Source organism: Scardinius erythrophthalmus (genome assembly GCF_964197995.2).
Source record: "Scardinius erythrophthalmus genome assembly, chromosome: 1".
In the NCBI taxonomy this organism is placed as follows: Eukaryota; Metazoa; Chordata; class Actinopteri; order Cypriniformes; family Leuciscidae; genus Scardinius; species Scardinius erythrophthalmus.
In genome coordinates this window covers 45,303,255-45,326,953 of record NC_138221.1, presented here as the reverse complement: position 1 = coordinate 45,326,953, position 23,699 = coordinate 45,303,255, and the positions used below count along the sequence as shown (strand labels likewise).

At 39.2% G+C, this 23,699-nt stretch overlaps 1 protein-coding gene across 2 annotated transcripts; it reads left to right on the top strand.

Moving 5' to 3' along the window:
- The first annotated feature begins 272 nt into the window (after nucleotides 1–272).
- ap2a1 (adaptor related protein complex 2 subunit alpha 1) lies at nucleotides 273–23,616 on the top strand. Of its 2 annotated transcripts, XM_081369833.1 has the most exons (21): nucleotides 273–1,052; nucleotides 5,127–5,338; nucleotides 8,437–8,630; nucleotides 11,174–11,303; nucleotides 11,454–11,555; nucleotides 12,277–12,536; nucleotides 12,672–12,840; nucleotides 12,952–13,089; nucleotides 13,166–13,348; nucleotides 13,462–13,559; nucleotides 13,744–13,975; nucleotides 14,058–14,243; nucleotides 16,081–16,214; nucleotides 17,080–17,151; nucleotides 19,137–19,219; nucleotides 19,464–19,554; nucleotides 19,693–19,815; nucleotides 19,899–20,015; nucleotides 20,111–20,180; nucleotides 20,993–21,127; nucleotides 21,672–23,616. In XM_081369833.1, exons 1-21 carry the CDS (start codon nucleotides 986–988, stop codon nucleotides 21,747–21,749), a joined length of 2,874 nt encoding a protein of 957 aa, XP_081225959.1. In that variant the 5' UTR covers nucleotides 273–985; the 3' UTR covers nucleotides 21,750–23,616. The 2 variants fall into 2 exon arrangements, with proteins under 2 accessions (XP_081225959.1, XP_081225960.1); XM_081369834.1 differs by lacking the exon at nucleotides 17,080–17,151.
- Nucleotides 23,617–23,699: the final 83 nt, after the last annotated feature.

Below are 23,699 nucleotides of genomic sequence, written 5' to 3'. Positions count from 1 at the left end.
TAAGCGTACAATATTGTTTTGAACACCAATCGTCAGATTTAATTGGTATAATTTACAACCTCTCTTTTGGCAACTTATCACCATTCCCACATACTTGTACTTTGATACTTTCAACAGTGTCGATCTTGTTTTCAAGCCAATTAAAATGGTTAAAAAAATTAATTGACGTTTAAACGGACAAATTATGCACTGAATGGCAGGGACAGAAGTGCAACTAGCCAATCGGATTACGAGTAACGGGCTGGAGGCGGGACATCTGGGGAGGAAGCGCCAGAGCGAGCTCAGTGCCCGTTCTGTCACGAGCTCCGTCCGGGACACCGACCGAACGAAAAGTCTCGTACATTATTGACGGCTAAATATAGCATATAGCTATCTCTTTCTCGAGAAACAGGTCTGTCAGATTAGTTCGTCAAAAAGTAGAATTCCCCGTTGTCCTATCGCGGTCATTTGGGTGATGTATTCTAACATTTGATAGAGCTAGCCAGCTCGCTAGCTATTTGGCTAGCTTGCCGTGCGTGACTTAAAGCCAGAGAGGTATCGATTGTTATTTTAACGCCATCGGCATTTAGGTGCGTAACCATACATTAAAAACAACACGTTGGCTAGTTTATTTTTTAATTAGTCAGTGCCGCATCATCAGCTTTCTCCTTGCTTCGCTTTCCCATTGAAGAGAGTTCACAGGATTGAATGAATTAACGTTAGCCAACGGAAACACCAGTCGCGCTGCTGACTCCCCAGCTTCTCTCTCTCTCTCAGCCACTGCATTCAGCTCTTTTATTCCTAAACACTCTCGCTGCTGCATTATTTGTGTGCTTTACGAGCACTTAAAATTCAAGACTAAATTCGCAGCTAGTGTTAGTGAGTTCGTGTTAGTTAGTTAGCCCGCTAGCTCGCTGTATTTTCCTGTGAAACCTGCGCCTCTGTACATCTGAAAGTCGTTTGTTTCGTGTTGAAGCCGGCCTGAAGAAGAAAAAACTCTGCAAACATGCCGGCTGTGTCGAAGGGAGATGGAATGCGAGGATTAGCGGTGTTCATCTCGGACATCAGGAACTGTAAGTGTCCCTTCACACTCAAACACCATTAACTTAGTCATTTTCTTACGCGAACAGCTGCACTCAACTCTTCCTATATACGCCCTAAACTCAAGTCAAATGGCCTATGATATGCTCTTCTTCGCTCCGTGATGCTTTTTAGCCTGAATTTAAGGTTAAAGGGAGCAAGTCCAATCAGTGGCTCTTGGTGAGGGGGGTCATGAGAGGAGTAATCGCGATCACTCAGGCCCGTTAGCTTTAGCTCCGGCGATGGAGTGATGCTCGGTCGCCTGAGAGCCCGCTAGGCCGCCGCTCTCTCACTGCAGAGGATCCGTCCAGCTCGCCTTGTCTCTGTTGCTCTTGTCACCTTGACTGGCTGGATAGCGGTTGATATCGCTGCTCGCCAAGAGGACTTGTTTCAGATGTGTTTTTCACGATAATCCAGTTATCAAGCTGTCGCCTTGAGCTAAGCGTTATAGGAGGGTCATCTTGTTAAGGAGTCTGTAGTTTTCTGGATCTTGCCCGGGTTACTCCTCAAATTTTACCTCTAAAATCTTCATCTTTCTTTAGGGTCATGGCAGGAGTTTGAGACTCATAATTTTGTGGGTTTAAAGAGTGGCTGCAAGTAAGATTGATAGTGGTGAGCTTTTTGATCCACATTTTCTGTTGAACAGCTAAAAAAAAAGCTGTTAAAATAGCCAATTTCGAGGGTAAAAACTTAAGATACATTTTGTCATATAAGTGAGAGTGAATTGTTTTGTACTTATGTTAACAGTGGGAATCTGAGCTCTTGGCTTGAGTATTGTAATTTGTATCATACATCATATTTTGACACCACAAACACACCTAGTTCCAGGTGTCCTGTGAAATTGCTGTTTTTCTGGCATGCTGACTTGCTCTTCTTTTTTCAGTATGGTTGTGTATTTATGCTTTATGATACCCAGATTTTATTTTAGTGCCTTATGCACAAAACTTTGTGTAGCTTCCATACTAAAAAAAAAAAAAAAAAATGCACATTGCACACTATGGCATAGTTGATAATGCATGTGTTTGTGGAGATGATGTGCTCACTTGGAATCTAAATTGGACATTTCGTCATCGTGATATGATCTGACGTTGATTCTCTTAGCCAGTGATATGATATTTGCAGATTTCGAAACATGCCACAATATGATTTGATTAGATCTTGGGGCCTGTGATCGATATTAAAATTATATGTAAATAATCATTTTTAACTGCAACTTATAACTGCAACCCCCCTAAAAATAAAATGAACATTTAATTGAACTTATCCCAGATGGTATGATGTATCCCAGCTGGGACACCACCAATATATATATATATATATATATATATATAAATAATGAAAAAAAGAAAATCAAGTCAAACATGAGATCATTAATAGTCTGATGACAGCTTTTCATTGGTTTGTGCAATAAGATACGCAATGTAAAACAGTCAAGAAAGTCTTCGGCAGCATCCGAAATCGCTTACTCTCTTGAGTGGGTAGGTACTTATTTTGAAGTAATTACTTCACGTTTGATAAAGTATGTTCTGCATATAATATGAATATAACCCAGTCGGTTGCTCTCCCCTAGCTTGATGGGACAGTAAAGTGTCCATCGTATGCATATTTCAGAATCTCACCGGAAGTAGTAGGTCATCTGGGTACTTCTGCCTACTCTTTTATGAGTACTGTGGATTCGGACATATGCCTTTTGTCGTTTGTCGCCTACTATATAGTAGGGAAGTATGCGAATCCAAATGCAGCCGCCTTTGCTTTTTAAAATAAGATCAGTGTGCATTGTGGCTGTTTAGTAAATAGTTCTGCTCAATTTCTAATTCCATTAATTGGTATTCTCAACAGTATGTACATCATTTGAACATGACATGATTTGAATTAGCAATTTTCAGATACATTTCATTTCAGCATAATTGTGAGCTGGAGAATGACACAAATGCAAAATTAGAAAAGGATATGCGAATGCAATGTACATGCTGACATTCAGTTTTGAGATCATAGTCAGTTAATCATAACAAACACAGGATAGATTTGGGTCATTGATGCCTTTGAGGTGAGTCCATTTTTCAGTTAAGTTGTGCATTCAACTTTTGTGAGTGTGTTTAGTACAGTCTGATGCACTTGATGTTTTTCTCTGTTTATTCAGTTGTTTTGTCTAAGAGTTAGCAATGATTGGTGTTGGCTACAGTTGAAATCAGATTGCATGTTTCTGCAAGCTTTTGGACACAGAGAAGCCAGCCATTAAACAGCTTGAACTTTAAGTTGGTTACCATCTACACTTGTAGGAATAAATGTGTTGACCCATGCCGCTTGCAGATATGTCAGGTTACTTTGATGGAATGAGAGTGTATTCTGTGAATAAAAGCTAATTCAGTCCTTCATTGTCTACCATAATAGAAAGATCAGTGAGTCATTTGCAGTTCTTATAAAACCAATGATCACTGCAAAAACTACATTTCTAATAATTCATCAAAAAGTGCATTTTGAAACCGTTTAATTCATTAGTTTCTGACTGGAATTATTAAAACTACAACACCAGTAAAAGCATGTGTGCTTGTTCAAAGGTTATTGGACCAGGAAGGTCATAATACTGCTTTTAGAAAAGACACGAAATTGCACCAAAAGATAAAATCAGCACTAGGGGCGTAACTGTACTATTCTCCACCCATGGTTGCACTGCGGTTCATTTTAAATCTGATTTTTTGTTGAAAATAACGCATAAAACAGAAAAAGTTCGGCTAATGTATGTTTCTGCTGATGGATACGCATTCTGGCTTCCCAATACGTTACAACAGCGATGATCAAAACAACAACGCAAAAGAGAACTCGAACGCGCTGTAAGAAGATTTGTGTGCACTTGACCGAAACACGCACACTGAAAGCCATGTGTCAGACAGCGCTCAAATATTGAGTCGTCTTTCAAGTCTTGCGCTTGAACTGATAAATTCACTCACAGATTGTCAACATGCTATTTATTTGTGCTGTTGTTTGTAATTTGATTGATTGGTCTTAGCTTCTTTATTTTTATTTGACAGTAGGCCTAGTCCTTTTTCCCCTGAACATAGCACATACGAACTGTAAAGAAACCATGACCCTAAAACTGTTGATAAAAACCGAACCATGAGTAATCAGCACTACACTTTTTTTTTGCATTTAGCAAAGGATTTATTTTCCCTGTAGCATTATCTGATGTAGCAGTTATTTTTATGTCATCAGATCCCTTTTTAAAAAGTGTATATACAAAGCTTGTATATGCACAAGAAGTGACATTGGAGCAAATAAGAAATCTGAAGCTTTGCCCAAGGGTGACTGATGGAGCGAGCACAAGAAATGGTTTAACCTGCATGCTAATGGTGTAGTGGCTGTAGATTTATTATTATAATATTTTTTTTTTGCGGAGACATGATTGCAAGAACATGTTTGGTTCCATTTTGCTAGGCTTTTCCAGATATTTGAATTTTTTTACACACTGGGACTTAATCTTTCAGAGGACTCTATCCTGTTTAACCCCAAACCCCCCAAAAATGTGTTGCTATTTCCTGTCGTCTTTCCTGGTTTCCTGTCCTCTTCATTTACCACCATCTGCTCTTCTGGCCCTCCTTTTATTTCCCTTTCAGTGCACTTATTTTCATAATATCTGTAATGACACAGCCATATGAGCTCATGTGTAAATCATGCCGGGGTTTTTGGTAATAACAATGTGGCCTGTGTGTGTGTGGTGGTGTTGTTGTTGTTTTTTGTATTTGTAAGTCCTTATCTTTGTTCTTCTTTTTAATATACTGGATTTGAATTATATTTTGAACATCCTTGAAACTGATTTATTGATTTTTGAAGATTCATTAAGCATTTTGATGCATAAGAATAATTCAATGTTCAAATGAAGGCTGGGAGGAATGCATATTTTTTTTATGACCAAGCAGCTGTCTAAGCTGTACTGTGGTAAATGCAAGTAATTATCTAAATTTGGGGCAAAATATCAGCATCAGCTGCACGTTTTGCCAGCTTTTGTTGTCTCCTGATATGTTCAGATCACCCAGTTATTATATCCCCCTATTTTCTGTTCCTCTCCTCAGGTAAGAGTAAGGAAGCTGAGATCAAACGCATAAATAAAGAGTTAGCCAACATCCGCTCAAAGTTTAAAGGAGACAAGGCTTTGGATGGATACAGCAAGAAGAAGTATGTGTGCAAGCTGCTCTTCATCTTCCTCCTGGGCCACGACATTGACTTCGGCCACATGGAGGCTGTCAACCTGCTCAGCTCCAACAAGTACACTGAGAAACAGATTGTAAGTGGAGCTGTCTTAAAATATTCTACTGTGTGTGGATGTATATAGTAAACTCTTGAATGGGTGATGTGTTAAGGTGTTGTGAAATGTTTTTGTTGGCCTTTTTTATTTGTTGGAATTGCGCCATTGTTGACTTTGTGAGTGTGTGCAAGCATGTATGTTTGTGGTAAGTTATTGCACACTTTACTGCTGCTCACAGGCAGATTAATTGCAGTTTTGGGCCAGAGTAAATGATGCAAAATATGACAACTGTACAGGAAATAGTAGCTTATCTTTGGTGTAGTGGTGTAGTTTTGTCACTTCACACAGAGAAACACATAACATGCAGACTTCATATTTTAATAGCAGTCTTTTTGCTGTTTAATATTCACAGAGTCACAAATATCACGCAACTTTTGATTTATTCATTCCACATTAAACAGTAAATTCCATGACTGCATTACATAATTCCGTTCGTGTTTTACAGAAATTATAGGGCCCTAGATATAAAGGTGTGTGTATGGCTGCTTAAAATTTAGTAAATGTGTTTTTGTAAGGGGAACAGATTTTTTTATTATTTTTTTTCATTCAGGATATAATTGTTGGGTACACAAAGTGCAGTAGTGTCTGAATTAATTTATTTATCCTGCTTTTCAGATGCCATTCACAATGCATCATCTGGTTAATTAGCCAATATATGCGGTTTCAAACACTGCATACATGAACGTATAATAGTTTTATGTTATGTTATTTTACACTCTTGCACCATGGCAAGATGTCATTAATGGACCTTAGCAGAGGCAAACTGTTTTCAGTGTTTTCTTTTAATGATACATACTCTCATATTTCTGCATAGAGAGAGACATGCAAGTCAACTGATATGCAGAATATTGACTACACTGTCAGAATAAACAGATCCAGTGTGCAGTGTGAACAGCCTGTATTACTACCAATATACACCTTTCAGCAAGGATTTGTTAAATTGATCAAAGGTTACAGTAAAGACAATAATATTGCAAACGATTTCTGTTTCAAATAAATGCTGTCCTTTTGAAGTTTCAAGTTATCAAGGAATCCTGAATCACAGTGTGTACAGAAATATTAAGCAGCACAACTGTTTTCAACATTTAGCCTATAATATTAAGAAAAGTTTCTTGGGCAGCAAATCAGCACATTACACTGATTTCTGAAGGGTCATGTGACACTGAAAAACTGGAGTAATGATGCTTTTAAAATATATTAATACAAAAAAAGAGTTGTATTAAATCATATTTTTCAGTATTGCTGTTTTTGCTGAATTTTCGATCAAACAAATACACATGGTGAGCATAACTTTTCAAAAACATAAAAAAAATCTTACTGTCCCCAAACTTTTGAATGATAGTGTAGAAAATGTATCTGAAATTTGAAAGTGATGACTCTAGAATACAGTTTTACTCTTGTAGAAGGGGCTTTCTCTTGATTTGAACATTTGGATGTGTCTGATGAATGTGGCCGTAGCTAGTGAGAGTGGGCAACAGATGTGTTTTTTATCTTGTCAGAGAAGCTTAGTGGCACTCCATGCCATGTAAACCTACCATGATGTCTAATTATCTCCTGCTGATCAAACACCCACTCTAGCAGCCACACTCCCATCAGCCACGCAGCTCTCTGCAGGGTAACTCTGACAGAAGTAGGGCACAATCTGAGCATGCTTCGGTACAAAAAAGGACTACATAACTGAGGGCCATTCGGAGTCAGCTTATCCTTTTCCTTGAAAAGGAAATGCGTTGAAATAACATTTACAATGCAAACTAGACAACAACATGTGTTGTCACTAAACACCACATGGCCATAGCGTTTGTTCTTGGATAACACTGTACATGGCAAAATGAATTAAATTTACCTAGGGCTAATGAATTGTAAAGGGGTTGCACTTTTATACGCTTCCGTGAACTAGAAACAAGATAAGGTCCTGGATCTTGTTAGCCTTTTGTAAAGGTCCTTTTCACTGCAAGACATTATACTATAATGTTGAAGAATGTGGTGATGTCATCTTGTTTTGACTTACTCCTACCATATGGGTCAAATATATTCAGTGCACATTTCCCATGAGGTAAGCCCCCAAAAAATGAGGTATCTTCACTCAAATATCTTTGTATAGAAGTCAAACAGGTTCACTACAACGTCTTATAGTTACCTATGATTCTTGAAATAAGAATTATAAGCACATTAAAATGGATTCCAAACCTGATTTAGGTCACCACATTGTCTGCTGTATGGTAAGATTTAGTGTCTCAAACTAAACAAGGAGTCACAGCCTCCAGCTAACAGTTTCAACGCATCCATTAGCTGGAACATTCCGCTTCTCTTCTGATATTAAATTCAGCCAATATGTTTTGGATGCTGAATTTTGTTGCTTATTTAACAAACAATTAAATCATACATCAACTAACAAACAAACAAACAAACAAATGCTTAATATATAACAATGAAATAAAATTATATATATATATATATATATATATATATATATATATATATATATATAATATATACACATACATACATGCATACAATCAGTTACATATATCTTCATCTTCCACACAGAATAAGGAAAAAGAACCAAAGTTTTCCTGAAAGAGACAGTCAGTTTTTTGTAAGTAAAGAATGCAAAGAATATTTCATTTTTGATAAGGTCAGTGAATTGTTATATTGGTGTTCAGATACACCGAATGGAGCAAATGATTGAATTTTGCAAGCTGATTGTTGTAGAATTTAAATCAGTTGATACTGATCATCTTGCAAGAAACATTCCTTCAAACCTTCAGATTTTAAAAGCACGTTCAACATCACGATGCAGCTAGAATGGAGAAGAGGCAATTTAAGTGAGCTTCAGCCCTTGCAGCAGTGAGGGAGAGACACATTAGTTCAGCGAGGGGGAAAATCTCTCTCTCGTGGTTTAGTGCTTATCCACCAAGCTCACAGGGCTGCTGCTCTGAGTCTGTTTGAAGATGACAGTTCTTCACTGATGCAGTCTTCATTTCAGCTTTACCGTACACTCATTTGCCCTCAGTCAGAGTGTGTGCACTATAATCGTCAGCTTCTTTTTGTTATTTCGTCTTTTATTTGTTCTCCAGGGATATCTGTTCATCTCTGTGCTGGTAAACAGTAACAGTGAACTGATCAGACTGATTAACAATGCCATCAAGAACGACCTGTCCAGCCGAAACCCCACCTTCATGTGTCTGGCTCTGCACTGCATCGCCAACGTGGGCAGCAGAGAGATGGCCGAGGCCTTCGCTGGAGAGATTCCGCGCATCCTTGTGGCTGGGTGAGCAAACTTGGTCCTGGTGCAAGTAGAGCTGCATGATTCATCGTTAAAAGATTGTGAATTCAAACACCCCTGCGGGCTTATTCTTAAATGTCAGCGATTCAGCTATGTCTATTAAACCTTTGAACCTTGGGCCGCTGACCCAGACAGAGCAGTTGTCATGTATAGGTATGAAACAGCTTCACAAACAATCTTTTCAACCACACAGTATTGCTATTTCTGTGTTACAAATGATGTTCGTATTATTACAGAAGTACGGGGATAAAAGTTTATAGTTCGGATAAACACTGATGTCTACGGTAGCGATCAAAATAAATGAAGATGCACTTCAAATAAAGATTGTATCAATTACATTGTTGGGCCAGTAGGTGGCGACAAGTTAAAGGTCCCATGACATGAAATTTTCACTTTCTGAGGTTTTTTAACATTAATATGAGTTCCCCTAGCCTGTATATGGTCCCCAAGTTTCTAGAAATTTCAATCGGTGTAAATCGAGCTTTTGCTATCTTTCTCTGCCTTTGAGAAAATGGAAGCTCAATCGCGCTGATCTTGAATCTCCTCCTTGTGACGTTATAAGGAGGAATGTTACCTCCCCTGTCTCTGCTTTGCCCGCCCAGAGAATATTTCTCGCCCATGAGAAAATGAGCTAGGAAGGAAGTAGGAACACGCGCGCGCGATTTTAGTTTGTCCACGAGAGATATCATGGCTTTTGAGCGAGCGAAGCATAACACTTGCTCAATAATTGGATGTACAAATGAACACCGAAGGGTTAATACAGAGCTGGGCTTGCTGAACGTCTGAAACTAAAGTCTGGATCACTCTCTTTGGCTCAGCTACACACCTCGGAACAGTAAGTCAACTAATGATATATAAGTGTGTTGCTTTACTGTTTATGTTTGCCTAGACTGTTACAAGTAGAATGTGGCTGTCACATTAGCTATGCAGCCATGCAGTTTATGTGTGTGAATACACACACTGTAACGCGAGTGTTGTACACTTCTTTGTTATTTGGATAACCGTTTTCCTGTTGGTTATACGGCGCGCGCGATATCCGCATTTCAAGATCGCAGAGCTTGATGATGTAATTGTAATAAGATAAATTACAGATGTTACAGATCTCTCATGAAAAGGCAACAGTAGGTTAGCGTTAGCTACATGATAATAACTGTAAACCATCCGAATAAAGTACCGTATCCAGACATATACAGATATTTTAAACTAACCATTCGGAAATGTCCTGCTGGAACCGCTGAGTTGTTGCTTCTCCATCCGGATCAGATTCTGGGTCAAACTGAAATGCTTGAACGACTGCGTGTCTCCGTGCCATCGCAATATATCCAATGTAAACATGCATGGTCTACCGTTGCCGCAGATGGTCAAGGCCACACCCACCCTCCACCTTGCGCCGCCTTTCTCCTCCTTATTAGTATTTAAAGCTACAGACACCGAAACGGCCTGTCTGAAGGAAGCTCATTCTGGGACTGGCTTATAGTGGCTATAATTCTGCACTGAGACTGAATTTTTGAAAAGAGATTTCAGATACAGTACTAGGGACCACTAAGGCCTATATTAAAGCCTACAAAAAATAGCATGTCATGGGACCTTTAATGTATTTGTCATGGTTTCGTTCATTCAAGAGATTCGTTCAAAACCACTAATTCATCCAGTAATGAAACAAGTGAAGTGTTTATGAGCAAGTCATTGGATCATTCATTCAAAATGATTTTTATTTAAAAAAAAAAAAAAAAAAAAAAAAATATATATATATATATATATATATATATATATATAATTATTATTATTGTGGTTTTTTTTTTAGTTGTCTTTTCAGAATCGTAGGAGAATCATTATCTCTATTTTAAACAAAAATACAATTTTAATTGTATCCAGAATCGTGCAGCTTTGACATGAGGGGATTTGAAGGACGTCACAAAGAAGGAACTAAATTGTGCAAGGGCAAAATAGGATTAATAAAACAGGAAGTGTATGTTTGTGGTGTCACTTTCTTGTTTTCTTGAGTTCAGTATTAGAGATTTTGATTATGATTTATCTTGTTGTGTCTGTAGATTACAATTACAGGCTATTTTCTTTAAAGGCCATTTTCTCGAAACGAGTCAGAAATCTCCACATCAGTAGCACTTACGTACACCAAAATTCCCATTTTATTCCTATCTATATACTGAAGGTTTTTACAGTGGGGATTGCTCTTATAACCTCTTATTCACCTGTTTATACACTTTATGAATAAATTGATGGTGAAAATTATAATTTTTTTGGCTGTTGACAGTTTTTTCTGATTTATGATTTAAAAAGAGATCCAAAATTAACTTTAATATTAACAAAATAAAACAAAATTTAAACCTAGCTTTATCTGATGTCTGTTCTGGAAATGTATGCAAATTATGCATATTTCATTAGATAATCAGCTGGGAAAAGTATGGTGATATTGGTGTTATCACATATAGTGTCTTGCGCTAAGTGTTTTAATTTCAGTAGGTGAATGCTGCTGTAGTTGGCTAATGTAGTTTCTATCCTAATGACAGAGATACGATGGACAGTGTGAAGCAGTCAGCCGCTCTGTGTTTGCTCCGCCTGTATAAGACCTCGCCAGACCTGGTGCTCATGGGAGAATGGACCTCTAGAGTGGTGCACCTGCTCAATGACCAGCACATGGTAAGTCTGACACACAGGAAGCACAACCTCATGATGTTCAAACACATGCCCGTTTATATTGAAAATGTACACATTTATAGATCAGCATGTTTCTGTGTGGTTAATGTGATTTTAAGGGGTTCTTCGTTTTCTGTTGTTCTTCTCTTTTAGGGTGTGGTCACTGCTGCAATCTCCCTGATCACATGTCTCAGCCAGAAGAACCCTGATGAGTTCAAGACCTGTGTGTCACTTGCTGTGTCACGTCTCAGCAGGGTGAGGGTTTGTGTGTGTGTGCATGCATGAGACTTTTCAAAAATGTAAAAAAAATCCTCCAACCCCAAACTTTTGTAGTGTGTGTGTGTATATATAACTTAAATGTAGAGAGTTTAAAATTGTTAGGTTAGCATTACTTTATCATGGATTACTTCAAGTAAATAAGGCCATAGAGGTTCAGCTGACAAAAAGGTTTGCTTAATGGAGATTTTGTCTACCGAGTCTTTTAGAAAGATGTTTCGTCTGCTGAACAATCAGTATGTTGTTAAACAACAGTACAATCCATTGAACACACTGTACTTCTATCCCTCACAGCCTTGTTTGGTTATGGTGTTATCCTCCTGACTAAGGTCCATTATATCCACAATTAAACAGCCATTTTTGTTAAACCATCAGAAGAATTTTTTTTTTAAATAAACAGAACTCCCCAAAAATGTAAGTTTAAAATGTTACATTCAAATATTGATTTTGAAAAAATAATTCAAATCTGTTAAATTTTCTGTCAGCTTGCAACATTTAATAAATGTGTAAAAAAAAAATGTCTGCACAGCAGAAGTTTTTGGTTGATTCTGCCAGCTTTTCATGGTTGTGCAGCAAATTGCCAGTTCCACTGACTAGTTTTATTTGCGATGTTTTACCACTGAAAAATCATATGGAAAAACAAAATTCTTTGCAACACCAGATTTATCTTGTGTTTGATTGTCTTTTTTTCCATTCTTAGATTGTGTCCTCAGCATCCACTGACCTGCAGGACTACACCTACTACTTCGTTCCTGCTCCGTGGCTGTCCTGCAAGCTGCTGCGACTGCTGCAGTGCTACCCGCCGCCTGAAGATGGTGCTGTGAAGGGACGACTGGTGGAGTGTCTGGAGACCATCCTCAACAAAGCCCAAGAGCCACCCAAATCCAAGAAGGTTCAGCACTCCAATGCCAAGAATGCCATCTTATTCGAAGCCATCTCTCTCATCATCCACTATGACAGGTGCACATTGTCTCCATTTCTCATCTAGAGGGCATGGTTTAAAACGATCTGCTATGATGTTTTGATTGGTTTTATCTGTATTTAGCATTTCATCGTTGTACTTAAACTCTATTCATGGCCCTTGTTTCTCCACAGCGAGCCGAATCTTCTTGTTCGGGCATGCAACCAGCTGGGGCAGTTCTTACAACACAGAGAGACCAATCTGCGCTACTTGGCCCTGGAAAGCATGTGCACCCTTGCCAGCTCTGAGTTTTCCCATGAGGCAGTTAAAACGCATATAGAGACAGTCATCAACGCCCTGAAGGTAAGTGGCTAGATTCTTAATAAACTAAAAATGCTCATTTAAATGACAGATTCCTTTTATTATTCATGAACACTGTTTATAACCATTTAATTCTATTTATCTTGCTGGCAGACTGAGAGGGATGTCAGTGTGCGTCAGAGAGCTGCTGACCTCCTCTATGCCATGTGCGATCGCAGCAATGCCAAGCAGATCGTCGCCGAGATGCTGAGTTACCTGGAGACAGCTGACTACTCCATCAGAGAGGAAATGGTGTGTGACTCTTCATCTCTACCCTATCTCTTCAGTCGTAGGTCATTGTTAAAATGAGTGACTGTTGTGTCTGTAGGTACTGAAGGTTGCCATCCTGGCAGAGAAATATGCAGTAGACTACTCCTGGTATGTGGACACCATTCTGAACCTAATCCGCATTGCTGGGGATTACGTCAGTGAGGAAGTGTGGTACCGCGTCATCCAGATCGTCATCAACCGTGATGATGTGCAGGGATATGCAGCCAAGACAGTCTTTGAGGTAAATGACACCAGATGTTTACTACTTGTCCAAATATCCCAAAAATTGGTTTCCACCATCATTGCGATACTTCATGCAACACTTGGTTTTCTGCTCTCTTTTAATTTCCACAGGCTTTGCAGGCTCCAGCTTGTCATGAGAATATGGTGAAGGTTGGAGGCTACATCCTGGGGGAGTTTGGTAACCTTATTGCTGGTGATCCTCGTTCCAGGTGAGTTCTTTAACCACTCATAGCAATGTTTTCTAACTTTGCACTTTGGTTTTATAGATGTGTTTTATTGTTATATTGATGATGTCCTCTTGTTCTTTTTTGTCTCTTTTTCATTTTGCATTTTCTTTCCATCAAATTGCACTATGCTTTCACTCATCTCACCTCTATCCTTCCATCTCACTAGTCCTCTGGTTCAGTTTAACCTGCTCCACTCTAAGTTTCACCTGTGTTCAGTCCCCACACGTGCCCTGCTGCTTTCTGCCTATATTAAGTTCATTAATCTGTTCCCGGAGACAAAGAGCACCATTCAGGAAGTGCTGCGCTCTGACAGCCAGATCAGGAACAGTGATGTCGAGCTGCAGCAGAGAGCTGTGGAGTATCTCAAACTGTCCTCCATTGCCAGCACTGATGTCCTGGTGAGACCTTTTGCACATATTTTGTTGAGTTGTTTGACACTATTTATTTGTTTGCATAATATCACTGTGTGTAACTGCGTAGGCCACAGTGCTTGAGGAGATGCCTCCATTCCCAGAGAGAGAGTCGTCCATCCTGGCCAAGCTGAAAAAGAAGAAAGGACCAGGAGCCGTGTCTGTGAATGAACTAGAGGAGGGAAAGAGAGAGGGAGAACTCAATGGAGGGGGGGAGAGAGGAGGAGACAACTCCGGCATTGCTGCATCTAATGCTGTGAGGGACACAAACACACATGGATGACGTTGCTTGAGATATACATACATACATACATACACACACACACACACACACACACACACACACACACACACACACACACACACACACACACATATATATATATATATATATATATATATATATATATATATATATATATATATATATATATATATATATATATATATATATATATATGGGCTGTCCAAATTAACGCATTAACACGCACACACACATATATAATAAAGCCGCTTCAGACAGTGCTTGAACGGACAAAAACACAAACTTATGCTAAAATGGCCATTTTGTCGAGTATCCTCGTAAAAACAAGCTTAAAGGGATAGTTCACCCAAAAATGAAAATTAGCCCATGATTTACTCACCCTGAAGCCATCCTAGGTGTATATGACATTCTTCTTTCAGACGAATACAATCGGAGTTATATTAAAAAATGTTCTGGCTCTTCCAAGCTTTATAATGGGAGTGTATGGGCACCATTTTTGTCCATACAAGTGCATCCATCCATCATAAAAGTGTCCCAAACGGCTCCGAGGGGTTAATAAAGGCCTTCTGAAGCAAAGCGATGCGTTGCTGTAAGAAAAATATCCATATTTATAACTTTATAAACTAGAATCACTAGAGTCACGTTCCGGCCGAAGAGAGACCTTTGACCCGTCTCATGACGCAATGACGGACGTGGAAGCGCAGAGGATAGAGCAAAACAAAACACCAGTTATGAATTAGAAGTTTTAGAAACTCGAATTTTTAAAGAGAAATGTCAGAGGAGTTCAAGTTTGTTGCCAGCCCTATTTGTTTAAACTGCGAGAGGCATCTGCGCACCTAAGCTTACGCTACTCCTACATCCTACGTCATGCATCGGAACTCGACTCTCTCATGAACGTGCGGACAGATGTTACCAGAAGCTAATGATTACAGTTTATAAAGCTATAATTATGGATATTTTTCTTACAAAAAGGCATCAATTTGCTACAGAAAACCTTTATTAACCCCCTGGTGCTGTATGGATTAATTTTATGATGGATGGATGCACTTTTTTGGGGCTTTAAAATCTCAGGTACTATTCACTCCCATTATACGGCTTGGAAGAGCCAGGATATTTTTTAATATAACTCCGATTGTGTTTGGCTGAAAGAAAAAATACACCTAAGATGGCTTGAGGGTGAGTAAATCATGGGATAATAACATTTTTGGGGTGAACTAACCCTTTAAGTATATCTGACTGATATTAAAAGTGATCTGTCACATTTAGTATTGTTTTTACATGCTTTATAGGGTCAGATTTATCTGTAATAGCTAATATAATAGACCAACATGATCAAAATTACTGTCCACCCAAAATGTAGTCCAGACATTACTCAAAAACAAAGCACAATGTACTGTTCTATTTTTGATTATCTTGCTACTCAGCATCTCAAAACTAAATGTTTTTGCCAGTAACTTGACAAATCAAATTTTTCGTAAAGTGCTCATTTTATCAACCAAGTTCCTTATAAACATGATTTTGTTTCTAGTCACACTGGTGCATCAGATAAGAGCTGCCAATTTCAGACAGCACTTACCACTTTTGTGGGTGGTATACATCAGATGGTCAGAGCATGTACTCTAAGGCAGTCTGTGGGCTGAGGCTGAAACTAATATGTGGCAGACTTAAGCAGCTGCACATGTTTACGTTGTTACAGGGAAGTGAGTCAGCAAATACTGAGAACAATTCCTGAGAAAACACCCACCCACTGCACACATCATGATTCAAACACTTCAGCATCTCCTTATTAAACCGAAATCCAATGCAATAAACGCTCTTTTTCTCTCAGTCCACTCCATCCCCATCTGCCGATCTGCTGGGTCTCCGCACGGTACCCCCTGTTACCGCCGCCGCTCCCAGCGCAGGCAGCTTATTGGTTGATGTTTTCTCAGAGGCTGGTGTCAATGATGATGGCTTCCTGAGGTAAATAAGAATCCGGTTCATTAGCATCCTGTTTTCAGTCCACTATAATTGCTTTAATTAACTGAAGTGAAGTACACTAATATTTTAACATGTCCAGATGTTCAGAGCTTGCATATACGTCTGTCAGGCTTTCTGCTCTTCTGTCGTTTCACTTTCTATCGCTTGTTCTTCTTCTTGTCTTCCTCTTTGTGTGTTGTGTAATCTTGTGTCCTTTATCTTGCTGCGTATGTGACTGTCTTTCTCTTTTCTTGCTTCTTTTTTCTCTTTCTCTTTCCCTCCCTTTTCCATCTCCCTCATTTTGGTGTGTGTGCGCACATGTTTGTGTGTATGCGTGAACGTGTGTGCGTCTCACGTCCTTGCTTTTCATTGGACGATGGCAGAGATCTGGAACCCCCTACTGAAAGCTCTGACTCCCTATTGGCCGAGGGTCCTGGTGACTCGGAGTAAGGGGCCAGTGGTTGACTACAGTGTCAATATGTTACAGCAAACTTACTGACAGTCACATATAAACACTTAATTGTTTGGTTATTTATAGATGTTGTTGTGTAAATGTGTTCTTTTGTTTGTGTCTGTGGAGTATTTTCTATTTGTGTGCTGTGTGGTTGTAATATGAATTGCTAACATTTTATTTGCCACAGATGTAATGCCTGTACTAACCTCTGCCTTTTCTCTTTCTCTCCCCTTTCTTGCTTCCTACTTTGGCTTCACTCTACACTTCTTCTCGTTTTACCGGCTCACCACTTTCTAACATCCTTAATTTGTTTTAACCATCTGTGCCTCTTCACACTTAACACTTCTCACCCCTCTCTTCATCTCCTGGGGCCGCTCTCTGTTCTCTCTCCATTCTTGGCTTTCGGTCTCTCAGCTCTGCTCCTCCCTCTGCGGTCTCTGAAGATCCTGCTCCTCCTCTGCCTGAGTCAAACGAACTGCTCAACAAGTAAGAGCTCACTCGCCTACTTCACTGCCTCCATTCAGTCACCCGACCATCTCAGACAACCATCACCAGAAGCCTCTTTCGTATTATACCTCCTTCTCTTTTTCTCCTTGGTTGTTGTTTGGTTTTGTATGTTACTGTTAATCTTAGGCATGTAGTGTAGAAGCTGTTTGGCATTTTTTTTATTTTTATTTTTTTTATTACAAATATTTCAATTTTTTATTAGTATTAAATATACATTGCTGTTCAAATTTTCGGGGTCAGTAAGTGTTTTTTGAAAGAAGTGAATACTTTTTCATCAAGGATGCATTAAATTGCTCAAAAGTGACAGTACATACTGTTATAATGTTACAAAAGATATCTATTTAAAATAAATGCTGTTCTTTTGAACTTTGTTTATCAGAGAATCCTAAAAAGTTATGGTTTCCACAAAAAATGTAAACAACTGTTTTTAACATTTATAATAATACATGTTTCTTGATCAGCAAATCAGTGTATTAAGATGATTTCTGAAGGATTATGTGACACTGAAGACTGGAATAATGATGCTGAAAATTCATCTTTGATATCTCAGGAATAAATTACATTTTAAGATCTATTCGAACTGAAAATGTTTATTTTAAATTGCAATATTATTTCACAATATTGCTTCTTGATCAAATAAATGCAGCATTGGTAGCCATAAAAGATTTCTTTCAGACCCCAAACTTTTAAACGGTAGTGTCTATGTAAAAAACAACAACAACAACATAGCAGTAATTATTTAATGTTGCGAAAAGCATTCTTGTATTCCGTGCTGCAGAATTAGACATATAATCTATATATCATGACCGTTCATTTTAGTGACAATTATAAATAAATGTAAATGTAAACATGATCAAATCAAGTAGTTATTTTTCAGTAAGTCTGCACTCACTCAAAATCTTTAACGAATGAAACCAATAACCTGTGTCTGCTTGCACATTGTGGACACTTCTGCTTGGACTCAAAGGGTTAGTTCACCCAAAAATGAAACTTATGTCATCATTTACTCACCCTCAAGTAGTTTCAGACCTGTATGAATTTCTTTAAGTTGAATTTCCCAACAGTTGATGGGCCCCATTGACTTTCATAGTAGGAAAAAAATACTATGGAAGCCAATGGGGCCCATCAACTGTTTGGTTCAAAATATCTTCTTTTGTGTTCAGCAGATGAAAGAAATTCATACAGGTTTGAAACAACTTGAGGGTGAGTAAATGATGACAGAATTTTCAGTTTTGGGTGAACTATCCCTTTAAGGCATGTGTATAGATGTACTCCAATATAAGAATCCCTTTGTGCTACTTTTATTTATAGGCATAGTAGAGTGTTGGCAGGAAATCTTGTTAGATGGGCTTGTCTGGCCCCAATAAGCTTCATGGCTATGTGTCACAGCATGTGCTCTAACTACTAGTTCACAGCTCCAATACTTGTGCTTATTATTTTATCAGATGAGAGAGACCATGGCACTACATAGTCAACCACATTCGGTAGCTCTGATGATTGCCTATTCTTTTTTGCTTAGCCTCAGATGACTGTCTTTTGACTCTCGGGTCTCCCTTTCAACACCCACCCTCCTCTCAGTGTCTTATGCTGCATTCACGTGCTCTTCGGATGGTCCTATTCCCTTAAGGGGAAGTCGTTCTTCCAGTGTTGATGTGTTTGGCTTGACTTGCCTGTTAGAGTGAACACTTGCAAAATTTTCTAACTTATCCAAGTCCCTTAGCATGAACAGAAGCTAATTGCATCTTTTACTAACACTGTTGGTAATTACCTGTTTTACTGATCATAACAAAATAACATTAAAGATCAAATAAAAAAATTGGGAGTGAGATTAAGGTGAATTTTCCCAGCTCATGTTTTTGATCATTCTTCCAACACGTGAACCCACCATTAAAAAAAACAGCACCATTGCTAGCTATCCCTGCGGGCTTTTCTGCCTCACAAACACTCTTATCTCTTGCCCTCAGGTTTGTGTGTAAGAACAATGGAGTTCTGTTTGAGAATCAGCTGCTACAGATCGGCATAAAGTCTGAATATCGCCAGAACTTGGGTGAGTCACAACATCTGCAAAATTTTAATTGCATCATCTGGAGGTATATGTCAGCTGACTTCTGGACTATGTCATCAAGTTAATTGTATTTTAACCTGCGTTTACAAGAGATTGTGGTTTCAATGTACGTTTTTTTGCTGTTCTGGCTCATTTTTAATCTATTGTGTTTGCAGTATAAAAACCTGTTACCATGTTAATATTTGATTTGGTATTCAAATTGCGTGTATGTTGCCTCACCTTCCAGGGCGGATGTATCTGTTCTATGGCAATAAGACGTCAGTGCAGTTTGTAACCTTCACGACCACAGTCACCTGCCCAGGAGAGCTACAATCTCATATCCTTCACATTCATACATGCCAACACATGTTCATTCCTCCTTATACACGTTGTGATAAAGTGAGCTTTTTTTGTCATGGCGATTATCTGAGGATGCTGGTTTGTTGATTCGTTGCAATACCTTGACTGATCCCACAGCTCAACGTTCAGACTAAAACAGTGGAGCCTCTCATAGAAGGAGGTGCTCAGGTGCAGCAGGTCATCAACATCGAGTGTCTGACTGACTTCCTTGATGCACCGCTCCTCAACATCAAGTTCAGGTGACAGATGCACGCATTTCAATGGTTTACGATGGTAAATCAACATGCACTCTGAGGTTTACAAAGCTTTCATGCTGTCTCAGGTATGGCGGAGCTCTCCAGAACCTCACACTCAAGCTGCCCGTTACCATAAACAAGTTCTTCCAGCCCACAGAGATGGCATCACATGACTTCTTTCAGCGCTGGAAACAGCTCAGCCAGTAGGTGTTTGTGTGTACACATAAGACAGATTACTGTTTACATACATCACAAACTGTTCTCTAAATGAGAAACATGTTCAATTCTCCCCTCACAGGCCTCAGCAAGAAGCACAGAAGATCTTCAAGGCCAACCATGCCATGGACACCGAAGTGCTCAAAGCTAAGGTGAGTTGACCGTCTTACATTCACTTGTGTTTGTAATGCCATATTAGCCTACTGCGTACTCTACGGTATATACTGTACACCACACAAAAGTGGCCATTTTCAAATAGTAGTATGCAGAATTGCCACATTACCTTATTATTTTGCATGGTTAATTCAGTTGTCTCAGAAATAAATTGTTTTGCATTTTTAATCTGAGTTTGTGTGAAAATGTGTTAACTTCAATTCAGTGAAATAATGATTCAAGAAAAAGATTATGGATATATTATTTAGGTTTATACATCACAAGAAAATGGATAGTCGAGTGCATTGTATTGTGGGATACAGTTCCCAGTGTTATCTGCTCTGAATGCTACATATTTTGGGATATGTGGTCAAGTATCTGGTTATTCTATGCATACAACATATTTGCACATTTTGCATACTATATATACTGCAATACCACATTTTCACTACATGATTATCATGGCCAAAATAAACTGTATTAACTTTTTCCGGGTGCGGGTAGAGCGTATTGCTTTCGTCCGTGATCTCCAGCATGATTTTGTGCTGCAGTAGTAGCTACACATGTTTTATAACATGGCAACCAGTGTTAGAGTGCAATACCACCACTTAATATGTTGCAAAGTCAATCAGATTATTTACAATATCAATGTATGTGTAGTATTAGCATGATATTTAATTTTTTATTATCGTCAATACTGGTATATTGCGACACACCCCATGCAGAAATAGTCCTGCAGACAAGAGTTCACTTCATTTGATTCTCATCTTTCGTCTTTTGCCACCCTTCCCTTCTCCCTTACATTTCGTAGTTACTGGGATTGGGCATGGCTCTCTTGGAGAACGTGGATCCAAACCCAGAGAACTTTGTGTGTGCTGGAGTGATCCAAACCAAGGCCCAGCAAGTGGGTTCTCTGCTAAGACTCGAGCCCAACGCACAAGCCCAGGTATGAAAAGACATTCGTTTTATGCAAATATATGTATCCATATTACACAAACAAAAGGAAAGGGAAAAAAAAACAACGAAATGCCACAAGCATCAAAAGTCTTGACAGTCCCTCCCTGCTGCTATGGAGCACAGGTTTCTTTCCAAGTCAGTTTTATTGCATCTTACTGTTGTCTGTGTGTCTCTGTGCCTGCTGATGCAACTCAAGTCTGGGGAGCAGGTAACACATTCATCCTGCCACCCCTCTCAACCCAAAAACCTCCCATCCTCCCTCCCTCCCTCCCTCTCTTGTGATTTCACTCCATGTCTGGTAGTAAAACCCAGTTCATTTGGCGTGACAGCAGCGTCCTTCTCTTTGTATATGTGGAGTTTCCTTTGTCCATAGTGCAAGTTTACATTTAGTCTATGTATCAACAATATGGATCAGACACGCATTCGGAAAGCGGAATGAGCGTCTTATCTGCACAATTGATGTTTCTTCCTCAATTGTTTGTGTGTTTGCATTTACATTTGGTGTAATGCTCTTTATTCTCTCTCTGTCTCAGATGTACCGGTTGACCCTGCGCAGCAGTAAGGACACTGTCTCCCAGCGTCTTTGTGAGCTGCTGGCGGAACAGTTCTAGAAAGCCAGCCGAGACTAGCACCATCTAGAACCGACACGCAGACCAGACCAGACCAGCGTTCCACCTGAAAGGCCCCAGAATAAAGATTCTACAAAAAGCATTCATGCATAAGGGAAAAAGTAGCTGTCAGCCTCTGGCAGCCATATTACTGTCCTTCTGATAATGATTATTATTATTACTGTTATTATCATCAGCGCTGCCCTTCTTGTTTTTATCGGTGTTTACCTGTGTGTGAGCAATGGAACGAAAGGAAGCGTGTGTTTGTTTTTTTCGTACATGTGTGAAAGAGTCATGATGATAGTTCCGTTCTCCGTCCTGCCTGTTCAACGATCAACTCCTGTGCTTGTGTTGACAGCTTGTGTGTGTGTATGTGTGTATGTTGTGGGTTAAGGGGGAGGGAGAAAAGTATGACAAAAAGATGGAAGTGGAGCAAGTCTTCCCTCTCTCCTGTTTTATCCGCAAAGTTTCAAGCGCAAAAACTGCACATTAGCTGTTTCTTTAGAACATTCCCTTGTAAAAAAACAAACAAAAAAACAATCTCAATACACTAACGTAATGGCACTTCTCTAAAAGAGGCCAGAATCACTAACCCTCATCGCTTTATCTCTCTCGCTTTCCTCCTGAAATCAGATTCAGAGCTATTGGTGTACATAGAGAAATTTAAAATAAAAAAAAGATTCCACATGCATTTACAGTTTATTGCATCGTACACGCGTTCCTTCCGACATAGAAATGGCCAGTGCACTTTAAGAGGCTTTGAGAGGAAAGGCTTTTATAGTCCCGACCCTTTTTTCCTGTTCTTGTCCTATGTATTCAGTACTCTTCCTGACCCCCATTATCTGACAATGTTTATTGAAAAAAAAAAAATCTCTATATATAAATATATATAAACCATGTAAATGATTACCCTTCATGGTTGCATTTGTATGTCTCTTTATTGTTTTTGATAGTGGTGTATTGTCGGTGTGTTTGTATGCTTTCTTAAATGGTCTAATGGTTTTTTTGCTTTTGTTTTGGACATTCCATTCTGTACTACGAGTGAATGGGCATACCGTTTCAGGTTAGTTGTACAGTGTTAAACGAGCTGGGGAGGAACTAGAATCAGACAGAGGAAGTGAAGCAGAGAGAAGGTCAGGTCCGCCAGTGTGTGAGTTTCTGCACGTGAAGAGTGCAACTGCTGTGGACCTTTATGTAAATGTTGTCTTTTTTTTTTGGTAATATCGTTAAAAAAAACATCTGGAAGACATTGACATCATCATTCTTCCAGCACAGTTATTGACTGAAATGAATAGTAGATAGTGGTTACCTCATTACTAAATCTTTACACAACACACACGCACTATTAACTTTTGAGTGGTGACTGACCACAGCTGGAGACCCACATTTTCTTTTGCAGAGCTAAAACCTGGGAAAGCACTTAGTTTGTGAAAAGTCATCGCATACACACAGTTGTACACACATTCTTAGGCCTAGAGGACGGGGGGCTTAAGGGGGAGCACTGGACCAAAGCAGCTGCCAACTGTCAATCACGTACAGGGATCATAACGATTTTGGTCAGCATCATTTGGTGAGAGTGTGGTGTTAATCTGTGTGATTCTTGTGTAAAAATATAATGGACTTTATGCGACATAGTCATGTTAGTTCAGCTGGGGGTCACGCTTCCCTCGATGCAGTACTGGGGACATTGTCATTGTAGTTGATTAGAGTCACAGTCATGGTGTGTGTGTGTGTGTTTCTGTGTGCGCGTGTCTATGCAGTATCCGCTAGCTAATGCAGCCCCAGTGTATCGCTGTTCAACTGTCAGATACCTGTGTTAGATTAAATTTACTCTGTACTGAATAATGTGAAAGTAAAATTATGCCATATACTCGAACCAGGTGTTTTCTTTGAGTGTGTGTGTGTTAGGGATGGGCACAGATATTAGGAGGGCTGACAGCTGAATCTCACACA